The sequence below is a fragment of the Theropithecus gelada genome, chromosome 1 (genome assembly GCF_003255815.1).
Source record: "Theropithecus gelada isolate Dixy chromosome 1, Tgel_1.0, whole genome shotgun sequence".
Classification (NCBI taxonomy): Eukaryota; Metazoa; Chordata; class Mammalia; order Primates; family Cercopithecidae; genus Theropithecus; species Theropithecus gelada.
The window spans coordinates 70,869,429-70,881,238 of NC_037668.1; the positions used below are offsets into that span (position 1 = coordinate 70,869,429).

Genomic DNA, 11,810 nt, shown 5'->3' on the forward strand with positions numbered 1-11,810 from the left:
TGAATATTTTCTTCCTCCCCCAGCAACTTTGAGCTCCACTAGCTTGGAGATCTTCATCCCCAAATAGGAAATTCACCTTTGGGCAAAACAAAGGTTGCCACTGAATTTCGAGATGGGACTTCCATGTGGCTACTTTGGGCTCCTTGCACCACTGAACTAACAGGCAAAATAAGGAGCTAATCTGCTGGCTGGATGATTGGCCCTGATTACAAAGAGAAAAATGAGATGTTGATATACAACTGAGGCAAAGAGAAGAATGTCTGGAACCCACAGGATTGTCTGGGGGCAATTCTTAGTACTTCCATGCTTAACAGTAAAGGTTAATGGAAAATTATAGCAACTAAAAAAACACAAGATAACTGGGGACCTGGACCTCTCAGGAATTAAAATTTGGGTCACTCCATCAGGTAAATAACCTAGAGCAGCTGGGTTTCTGGTTGAGGGAAAGGGAGATATGGAATGAGTAGTTGAAGAAGGAAGCTGTAGATAGCAACTATAATGTCATGACCTATTGTGGAAACAAGAATTGTAATTGCTTTTCATATTTTCTCTATGTTTGTGATATGCACGTGTTCATTTATATATAATAATCATGCTCTTCATCTTTCTAATTTTCATTTAAAAATTGTTTTATACACAAGTTATTGGAAGTAAACTTTACACATTTGTCTTTAGGTAACAGAGTATCAGTGCAGTTATGACTGAATTTGAGGAGTAATTAATATAGCCTGTGATGGATACAATAGGTATTGGGACTGCACATCTCACAAGAAGTGTGACCGATGTAACTTGTTATGTAAAAATATAAAGTTGTTTTGTTTGTTGTAGAGGAGTTTAAATGTTCACAAGAGGTATGTATATGATATATATGTGATGTATATGAGAACTGAGTAGTCAAAAGGGTGGACTGTATCAGTTAGCCATGTATTCCTTCCCACTTTGAAATGCAGCCTTTAACATATGCTCTGTAATAAACAGCTGAACTCCTTTGAGCATTTCTCCTTTAAAGTGAGACTGATGTTAAGTTTTCTCAATAGAGGACACTGGAGGGACACTGCAGGAGAATGAGATTTCTGGCAATTTCCTGCCCAGGCACAGAATCAGAATGCACTACAACCTCAGGCCAGACCACCCTCTCAACATGGAAACCAGAGCCCCACACATCCCGTCACTTGCCTGACTCCCTTGGCAAGCCCTGGAGTAGCCTGAGTGTAGCCCCTGGTGGACTCATTCAGCAAGCTGCTATGTGGCACCTATAGCTTGCAGGGTCACAGAGAAGTAGTTCTTTTTGTAAGCCCCACACACCATGAAGGTTCCCTTCCAACAGCACTTAGCTGCCAACTGCACGTCCACACCATTGGTTGATGATTGTTTGCTCTCTTACCTGCACTTTGGCATGTGGCCTATAATTTGCCTCTCAGCTCCAGAGTAGCTCTGCCTTGGGTAACCAGCAAACTCTTCTGCAGTTCTGTACCTGAACCATAACTTCTCCATGAGGTCTGAACCCCTTCCAAGTTTGTCTTTTTAAAGCCACTATCCTTTAGCCCCAGAGCACCACTCAGTTAATACACATTAATATTTAACTTCTCTTGTATTGGACCCAGAGAGCTACAGTTTCTCTAACTTTTCAAAGTAAGTATCATTATCTCTATTTTACTGAAGAGAAAAAGTGAAGCTCAGAAAATAAATGCAAAGAGTGGTTAGGGTCATTTCCAAAGTCCTTTAGCCAGTACCTGGAGAAGCTGAGATTTCAACTTTGTTCTGTCGGCTCCATCTCTGGCCATTACCACCCAAAATGTTCACCCCCACAGCATCCATCCTTCCCACATATTCTTCCTATACTGGGTTCATCTCCTCTTCTTGCAGCTTCTCTGTGAAATTTCCCTTCCTAAAATTAAGATGCATCCAGAATTTCTTCACTGAATATTCCCTTCACCTCTTTACCAAAATACAAATTTTTCTTAGGGGCAGTACTCTTGGATAGGCTTTTAAGTAATCAACTGGACTATTTCCTACTCTGAAATCTAAATTTCCCAAATTGCACTCTGTTCTAGCAACTCCCCCAGTTCGCCTCCATCCTTACCCCCACAATGTCTGTTCTCTAGCCGAATCAAATCCTTTTCTTTCCATCTCTTCCCAAGATACCACCAATATCTTGATGTAGGCTGGATAGCATCATGAATTCATATAATATCACTCCTATTCTTCCTTTTGACTTTGTGATTTGGGTTTATTGCATCTGCCAATCTTTCTACACGGATCCTGCCAGCTCTCTCTCACATTGCCCCCAGCATTTATCTTAAGTTTTCTTCCTTACTACTTTTCTAAACATGCTCAGCAAATGCCCTCTAACCAGCTGTGAAATGTGAAGCCAAAAATTATTCCTCTTTAACCCAGTTATAATCATTACAGAAGTCATCAATGTCATAATCTTCACTACCTTCCTATTGAGTACAAATTAGCCTCATTGACATCTGGTTGACTTTAATTTGTATTTTTTTTTTTTTTTTTTTGAGACAGAGTCTTGCTCTGTTGCCCAGGCTGGAGTGCAATGGCATGATCTTGGCTCACTGCATGGTTCAAGCAATTTTTCTGACTCAGCCTCCCTTAATCACCAGTCAAAGGTTCATGCCTGGGTAACATGGCCACAGATCCTGTTGTTTCAGATCTGGTTGTGGCCTTCTGTGCTCCAGTGGTCTCACTCAGGGGCTCTGCCCCAGCCTGTTACTTTGAGGAGAGCCTTCTTCACATCTTTGTTTCTGCGGCTGTAGATTATGGGGTTGAGAAAAGCAGAGACGACATTGTAGAACAAAGCCAGTATCTTGTCCCACTTTGGTAAACATTGGCCCCAGGGTTCATGTACATAAACATGGCTGGTCCACAGAACATGGTGACCACAGTGATGTGGGATGGACAGGTGGAGAAGGCCTTGAGTAGCTGGGATTACAGGTGGGCGCTACCATGCTCAGCTAATTTTTGTGTTTTTACTAGAGACAGGGTTTCACTGTGTCAGCCAAGCCAGTCTCAAACTCCTGACTTCAAGTGATCTGCCCGCTTGAGGCCTCCCAAAGTGCTGGGATTATAAGCATGAGCCACCGTGCCCAGCATGAATTTGTGTCATTTTCATTGAAACTAACACTATTTTATTGAGGACTGTTAGCTAATAAAAGTTCAGTAATTCTGATCTTAAAGAAGCTGACTATTGCTAGTTTTTAAATTTCCTCTGTGTTTAAAGCAAAAACCTGACAGCATTTCATCATGGCAGCATCTCTTTGAATAATTAACTCCTCGTTTGTATCCACTAGGCGACTTAAACTTTGAAAAGTCAAAGCCAAATTTGGAGCAGGAAAGTCTGGGATGGTTCTATGGACTGTGAGATGTCAGAATAATGACAAGTATTCAGAAGTAATACCACATGTTTACAGCCATCTGATCTTTGACAAACCTGAGAAAAACAAGAAAAGGGGAAAGGATTCCCTATTTAATAAATGGTGCTGAGAAAATTGGCCAGCCATAAGTAGAAAGCTGAAACTGGATCCTTTCCTTACTCCTTATAGGAAAATTAATTCAAGATGGATTAGAGACTTAAATGTTAGACCTAATACCATAAAAACCCTACAAGAAAACCTAGGGAATACCATTCAGGACATAGGCATGGGCAAGGACTTCATGGCTAAAACACCAAAAGCAATGGCAACAAAAGCCAAAATTGACACATGGGATCTAATTAAACTAAAGAGCTTCTGCACAGCAAAAGAAACTACCATCAGAGTGAACAGGTAACCTACAGAATGGGAGAAAATGTTTGCAATCTACTCATCTGACAAAGGGCTAATATCCAGAACCTACAAAGAACTCAAACAAATTTACAAGAAAACAACAAACAACCCCATCAAAAAGTGGGCAAGGGATATGAACAGACATTTCTCAAAAGAAGACATGCATACAGCCAACAGACACATGAAAAAATGCTCGTCATCACTGGCCATCAGAGAAATGCAAATCAAAACCACAATGAGATGCCATCTCACACTAGTTAGAATGGCAATCATTAAAAAGTCAGGAAACAACAGGTGCTGGAGAGGATGTGGAGAAATAGGAATATTTTTACACTGTTGGTGGGATTGCAAACTAGTTCAACCATTGTGGAAGACAGTGTGGCGATTCCTCAAGGATCTAGAACTAGAAGTACCATATGACCCAGCCATCCCATTATTGGGTGTATACCCAAAGGATTATAAATCATGCTGCTATAAAGACACATGCACACGTATGTTCATTGCAGCACTATTCACAATAGCAAAGACTTGGAATCAACCCAAATGTCCATCAGTGACAGACTGGATTAAGAAAATGTGGCACATATACACCATGGAATACTATGCAGTCATAAAAAAGGATGAGTTTGTGTCCTTTGTAGGGACATGGATGCAGCTGGAAACCATCATTCTCAGCAAACTATCGCAAGAACAGAAAACCAAACACCGCATGTTCTCACTCATAGGTGGGAACTGAACAATGAGGTCACTTGGACACAAGAAGGGAAACATCACACACCGGGGCCTATTATGGGGAGGGTGGAGGGGAGAGGAATTGCACTGAGAGTTATACCTGATGTAAAGGACGAGTTGATGGGTGCTGACGAGTTGATGGGTGCAGCACACCAACATGGCACAAGTATACATATGTAACAAACCATAACAAACGTTATGCACATGTACCCTAGAACTTAAAGTATAATAATAAAAAAAAGAATCTTGAAAAAGAAAAAATAAACACACAAATACCATATTTGAGGGCTTCAGATGGTCACTTCTGGTTTACCAAACAACAATTTTCATATTAACATGTTAATATGACATCAATTTGTGAGAAATCAATCACAGGTTCGATCTTCTATCTTAGGACCTGTGATTAAACTGCAGCAAAAGTGAAACTGAGTTTTGTCAAACAGAAGGGTATCAAAACTTGCAGGAGTGTGGGTCTGCAGTTAGGTAAAAAAAAATCCAGACATAAGTGTGGTAAGAGCACTCAGGAAATACAGCCTTACCAATAACTCTGAAAGCACAGAAGGTACTAGGTGGATGTATGCATATCAATAGCTCTGAAAGTGTTGAAGAGTTTGAATGTGAAGCTGTAGAAATTTCTTGATGATATCTCAATGTTTCACTTTTTTGTTATTTTATATGTATATTCATTCAATATTTCACTTGTTTGTTATTTGATATGTACATGCAAGAGGGTTAAATAAAAATCTGTATTTAAAAACAACTAAAAGAGATCTCCAATAAATATGAAAATTTTAAGTAAAAAAAAAAAAAAAGAATAATGACAAGGATTAAGAAAATGCTGGAATTCCTGCCCCGTTTTCCTTTGGTGGTGAAAAGGGTGAGGGTAGTATTTGGAGGAGATTCTGTAAAGGTGGAAGAAGTTCCTTGTGAAAGCTTTCCTCTCTGAATCAGGCTTCGCTGGAGGTGTCCCTGACTTTCTTGATACTGTAGACAATGTGTGGTTAGTACAATTTCCTAAGATTCTGTGGAGCCACTTGTCTATGCCTCCTCCAAGGTGCCAGGGACCATCAGGGGCCAAAACCATGGGTAAAGGTCTTGGCACTGGAAATAGAAGCCAGCACCACTATGACTGTCATATCCAACTGCAACTCCTTGGAGTTATTGGAGTTATTGGATCCTACGATCCAATATGCTGATCATATCCCATCAGCAACTCTTTGGATCAAGTACTCTATTAGCACCATTATTACTCAATTCAGATTTAAGGAACTGTTTATGAAAACGTTTATGAAAAGGCAATGAAGATGTCTTTGGGGGCGTGCTGACTGGTTGAAATTAGGGCCTTTTCCGGCAGCACTTGGAGGAACTGCTGTGAATTTTTAAGGTTTTGCTGATTCTGAATTCATGAGCTTCTTGGTGACAGTCCCAAGCTAACTAAATCCACAGCAGATTGAAATGTAAACAAATGCCAATGTTTTCATTTGTAATGCTAGTTATCCCTTTTCAAAGAGCAGAATGGTCCTTTTCTCTAAGGCGAAATGGTCTCAGATATCTTCTTGGTAACTATAGATTTGAGGAACAGAAGTAGACGATGAGAAGAATAGCAGCATCTATATGAAGCAGTGTCTATACAAAGGATTCAAGCACTGTTTTAAGAACTTTACCTTCTCACAACAATCCTATGAGGTGATGATTTGCTGTTACTAATATCACCCAATTTTACAGATAAGGAAACGGTTTGGCTACCAAGTATAAACTCTTAATCACTATGATATGATTTGGGTAATGTTTTATGTGTGTACCCAGAGACCCCTCAAGATATCTCTTCACCCCCGCAGGAGCTCACCTCTCCAACGACCAGATGGATTAGGCAGCCTGGGACTCACATTCCCGTGGAAAATGCTATATGGACAATGGCCAATCCATGAACCCTATTCCTGGGGTCACTTTTCCTTTCTCCTATGTTTCTTTAGATCTGTTTATGGTTTTATTTGAGATAAAAATAAGGTCACTGATCTGGAGTCCTGGGAGCCATCTTATCACAGCCATCTTGAGTTTATTTAATATGTCACATCCTTGTACACTCAGTCACCCCATCAGCAAACGTTGATGATGCTTTGTGCCAGACCCTTTGCTGAGCCCTACTTGGCACTCTGTCTACAGTTGGGTCTTTTGATGGTTTAGGCTAGCCCAGATGCTGGAGCCATCAGCAAGTCTACACCAGCTACTTACCTTTACATATCATCAGCCTTAACCATCGGTCAATGGTTCCTGCCTGGGTAACATGGCCACAGATCCTGTGATTTCAGATCTGGTTGTGGCCTTCTATGCTCCAGTAGTCTCACTCAGGGACCCTGCCCCAGCTTGTTACTTTGAGGAAAGCCTTCTTCACATCTTTGTTTCTGAGGCTGTAGATTATGGGGTTGAGAAAGGCAGAGATGACATTGTAGAACAGAGCCAGTATCTTGTCCCTCTCTGGGGAGGCACTGGCCCCAGGGTTCATGTACATAAACATGGCTGGTCCACAGAACATGGTGACCACAGTGATGTGGGATGCACAGGTGGAGAAGGCCTTGAGTCGACCCTGGGCTGAGCAGATTTTCAAGATAGTGGCAAAGATGCAGACATAAGAGGACAGAATGAAGGAAAGAGGTATCAGGAGAAGGATGAAGCCCAGGATGAAATCTACTTGGTCATTGAGGGATGTGTCTGCACAGGTTAGCTTCAGAACAGCAGGGACCTCACAGAAAAAGTGGTTGATCTCATTGGGACCACAGTAGGGCAGGCACATGGTGAAGACAGTATAGACTAGGGAACAGCTGACACCCCACAGTCCACAAAAGACTATCATTGCTCCACATAGCCATGGACTCATAATAACCTTGTATCTGAGTGGGTAGCAGATGGCCACATATCTATCATAAGCCATGACAGAGAACAGCCAGCCTTCAGTGATTCCCAAAACCAAGAAGATGTACATCTGGGACACACATCCAACATAGGAGATAATTTTCTTCTGGCAGACCAGATGCACCAACATCTGGGGCACAGTAGTGGTAACGTAGCTCATGTCCAGCATGGAAAGGGCACTAAGGAGGAAGTACATGGGTGTGTGGAGGTGGGAGTCAAGGTGGATCAAGATGACAATGAGCCCATTGCCCACAAGTGTAGAGAGGTAGAGGAAGAGAAAGATGTTGAAGAGGATTGCATTAATTCGGGAATCCCTGGAGAAACCCAGAAGGATGAACTCAGACACGAAGCTGTGGTTATCCCAGAAGTCTTCCATTCTCCTTCAGCTGCAGAAAGAGAAATGGAGCTACTAGTGGTCCAGTTTAGACCACTGCACTACATGCCTGTAGTCCCAGCTACTCAGGGGGCTGAGGCAGGAGAATCATTTGAACCCAGGAGGCAGAGGTTGCAGTGAGCCGAGATCGTGCCACTGCACTCCAGCCTGGGTGACAGAGCAAGACTTCATCTCAAAAAATAATAATAATAATAATAATAGAAAGAAGGTGAGGAGAGGCAAGTGAGGATTCTCTTTTGCTATTTTAAATGAACAAAAGAGCATTGATATTTTATGGATATTGCAAAGGCACTTTATTGATATTTTATGGATATTGCAAAGGCACTTGATAAATCTTAGGACACATTTCATTTGATAAAATTTGACTTCCATTAAAAAAGACCTTTTGGTATTTTGAAGTTTAGCAACTCTGAAAAACCTGAGAAAGTAACAAAGATTTGGATGTGGTTCTCTTTCCAGTGCCTTCCTCATACAGGCTTTCACAGATCCTTGGTCACCTCGCTGTATTAGTTGCCAGGGCTGTCATCAAAGTAGCACAAATAGAGGGGCTTAAAACAACAGAAATTTATTCTCTCGGTTTCAGGAGGCTAGAAGTCTGAATTCAAAGTGTCAGCAGGGTCATGATCCCTCTGAAACTATGTGAACATATGTTTTCATTTATTTTGGGTATATACCTAGGAGTGGAATTGCTAGGTCATATGGTAATTCTGTGTTCAACTTTTTGAGGAGTTGTCAATTGTTTTCCAAGTGGCTGCACCATTTTACATTCCCATCGGCAATGTATGAGCATTTTAATTTCTCCACATCCTTGCCAGAACTTCTTGTTGTCCATCTTTTTGATGATAGTCATTCTAGTAGTTATCATGTGGCATCTCATTATAGTTTTGATTTGCATTGTTCTGAAGGCTAATGATATGGAACACTTTTCATATGCTTACTGACCATTTGTTTCTTTGGCTTAGAGAAGTGGCTATTCAAATCCTTTGCCCATTTTTAAACTGAATTATCTTTTTATTATTGAGTAATGAGTTGTTCACCTATTCTGTTAGTTGATGCAAAAGCAAAAGCAATTGTCATTACTTTTAATGGCAAAACCCACAATTACTAATAGATACTAGACCCTTATCAGATATATGATTTCTAACATTCTCTCTCATTCTTTGGGTCATCTTTTCACGTTTTTAATAGTGTCCTTAAAAACACAAAAGTATTCTAATTTTGATGGAGTCCAACTTATCTTTTTCTTTAGTTGTTTTTGGTTTAAGTGTTGTATCTAAGGGTTTATTTATAGACTTTCAATTATATTCTATTGATCTCCCTGAATTATTTTTGCAACTCCGCCATAGACATATGTGTTTTTTTTCTGGGCTCACAATTCTATTTTGTTTATCTACATGTCTATGCTTGTACCAGTATCACATAGTCTTGATTCATCTAGCTTTGTAGCAAGTTTTGAAATTGGGAAGAGTGAGCTCTCTTAACTTTGCTCTTCTTCAAGATCGTGTTGTCTATTCTGGATCTCTTGAATTATGTAAATTTTAGAAACAGCTTGTCAATTTCTTTCAAAAAGGTAACTGGAGTTTTCACAGGAATGTGTTAAATCTGTAGCCTTTTGGGGAGAATATTGCCATATTAACAATATTAAGTCTCCTGATTGATGGACATGAGCTGTCTTTCTGTTCTTTTAGGTTATCTTTAATGTCTGTCAATGATGTTTAGTAGTTTTCAGTGTCCAAGTCCTGCACTGCTTTTGTTATTTTTTCCTAGATATTTTATTATTTTTGATGCTATTAGAGTAGATGGACTTGTTTTCCTAATATCATTTTGAATTTTTCTTTGCTAGTATATAGAACTACAACTGATATTTGTATATTGATCTTATATTCTGAAACCTTGCTGAACTTATTAGTTCTAACAGTTGTTGTGAGTACAAATTCTGTAGAATTTCTATATATGGCAAACAGAAATCTTCCATTTCAAATCTGGGTGCTTTAAAAAATTTTTTTCTTACATAATTGCCCTGACTAGAACCTCTAGTACAATGTTTAATAGCAGTAGTGAGAGTGGACATTCTTATCTTACTACAGGTCTTAGAAGGAAAGCTTTCAATCTTTCACCAATAACTATGATGTTAGCTGCAAGTTTTTTATACAAGCCCTTTATTAGGTTAAAGAAGTTCATTTTTAGTCCTAAATTATTGAATGCTTTTAATGAAAGAGTGTTGGATTACGTGAAATGGTTTCTCTGTATCCTCTGCCAGGATTATCAAGCTTTTTGCCTTTTATTCCATTAACATGGTATTTATACTGATGAATGTTTTAGATGTTGAATCAACCTTCCATTCCTTGGATGAATCACAGTTAGTCATGGCATATGACTTTACGTGTTGCTAGATTCAGTGTTCTAGAATTTGTTAAGGATTTTTGTGTCTATGCTTATAAGAGATACAAGTCTATAGTTTTCTCGTGATGTGTTAGTGTGATTTTGGTATGAGAGTAACATTGGCCTTATAGAATGAATTGGGAAGCACTACCTTCTCCTCCTCCTTCTTATTCCTCTTCATCTTTTTCTTCTTGCTTTTCATCTTCTTTTTTCCTCCTCCTCCTTCTTCTCCTCCTCCCCCTCACGGTCCTCCTCCTCCCCTCTTCTTCCTCTTCCCCCTCCTCCTCCTCTTCCTCTTCCTCCTCCTCCTCCTGTTCCTCCTCCCCCTCCTCCTCTTGTTCCACCACCTCCTCCTCCCCTCTTCTTCCTCCTCTCCCTCCTCCCCCTCCTCTTCCTCCTCCCCCTCATCCCCCTCCTCCTCCTCCCCCTCCTCCCCCTCCTCCTCCCCCTCCTCCTCCTGTTCCTCCTCCCCCTCCTCCTCCTCCTTCTCTTCCTCCTCCTTCTCATCTTCCTCCTCCTCTCCCTCCTCCTCCTCCTCCTCCCCTTCCTCCTCCTCCTCCTCCTCCTTCTTCTTCTTCTTCTTCTTTCAGAAAGTTTGAAAGGATTGGCATTAATTCTTTAAACTTTTGATAGAATTCACCAGTAAAGCCATCCGTTCCCAGGCTTTTATTTTGGGAAATTTATAAATTACTGATTAAATCTCTTTACCTGCATAGGTCTATGAGAATCTTCTATTTTTAAAGTCAATTCTGATCATTTACATCTTTCTAGAAATGTGCCTATGTCTTCTAGATTAATTTGTTGGCATACAGTTGTTTATAGTATCTCCTTATATTCCTTTTTATTTTGTAAGGTCCATATCAATGCCCTCTCTTTCACTTTGGATTTTAGTATGTTAAGCCTTTTCCTTTCCTGGTCAGTCTAGCTAAAGGTTTGTCAATTTTGTTGATCTTTTAAAATAATCAACTTTTGGTTTTGTTTATTTTCTCAATTTTTTCTATTTCCTATTTTATTTATTTCCACTAAATCTTTATTTCTCCTTTCTGCTTGCTTTCAGTTTAGTTTGCTTTTCTACCTTTCTAAAAGTGAAAGATTAGGTTATTAACTTGAGATCTTTCTTCTGTTTTAATATAGGCATTTAGAGATACAAATTTCCCATTAAGCACTGGTATCCCATAAGTTTTGGTGTGTTACATTGCTACATTAACTCCAGGAGTGTTTATGTGGATTTTTTGTGTGTTTGTTTTTGTTTTTATGTTGACGATTAGGTTAGCTGCAAACAAACAGAAACAGTTTTACTTCTTCCTTTTCAATCTCTTTTCTTGCCTTATTACACTAGCTAGAATTTCCAGTACTGTTTTGAATAAAGGTCAATGAGAGCAAACATCTTTGTCGTCGTACTGATTTAGGGGGAGAGTATTTAGTCTTTCATCACAATGTGTGAGTTTGCTGGAAATTTTTGTAGATGGTCTTTATCAGAGTGAGGAAGTTTCTTTCCATATCCAGTTTACAGAGTTTTTGTGTATGTGTTTATCATGAATGAGAGAATGGACAGTCCAAGCCACAAGCATTTGAAATAGCCTTATGCAAATATATTTGAATGGCAAATTAGC

At 39.8% G+C, this 11,810-nt stretch overlaps 1 protein-coding gene across 1 annotated transcript; it reads right to left on the reverse strand.

The window, feature by feature from the left end:
- Positions 1-6,852: 6,852 nt before the first annotated feature.
- Positions 6,853-7,797, reverse strand: LOC112621065 (olfactory receptor 2G3-like). The gene has a single exon (XM_025383813.1). The coding sequence runs from the start codon at positions 7,795-7,797 to the stop codon at positions 6,853-6,855; it is 945 nt and encodes a 314-aa protein (XP_025239598.1).
- Positions 7,798-11,810: the final 4,013 nt, after the last annotated feature.

What these genes read in the sequence shown, in the direction of transcription:
- LOC112621065 (XM_025383813.1), bottom strand. Translation starts at nt 7,797, where the DNA reads ATGGAAGACTTCTGGGATAACCACAGCTTCGTGTCTGAGTTCATCCTT.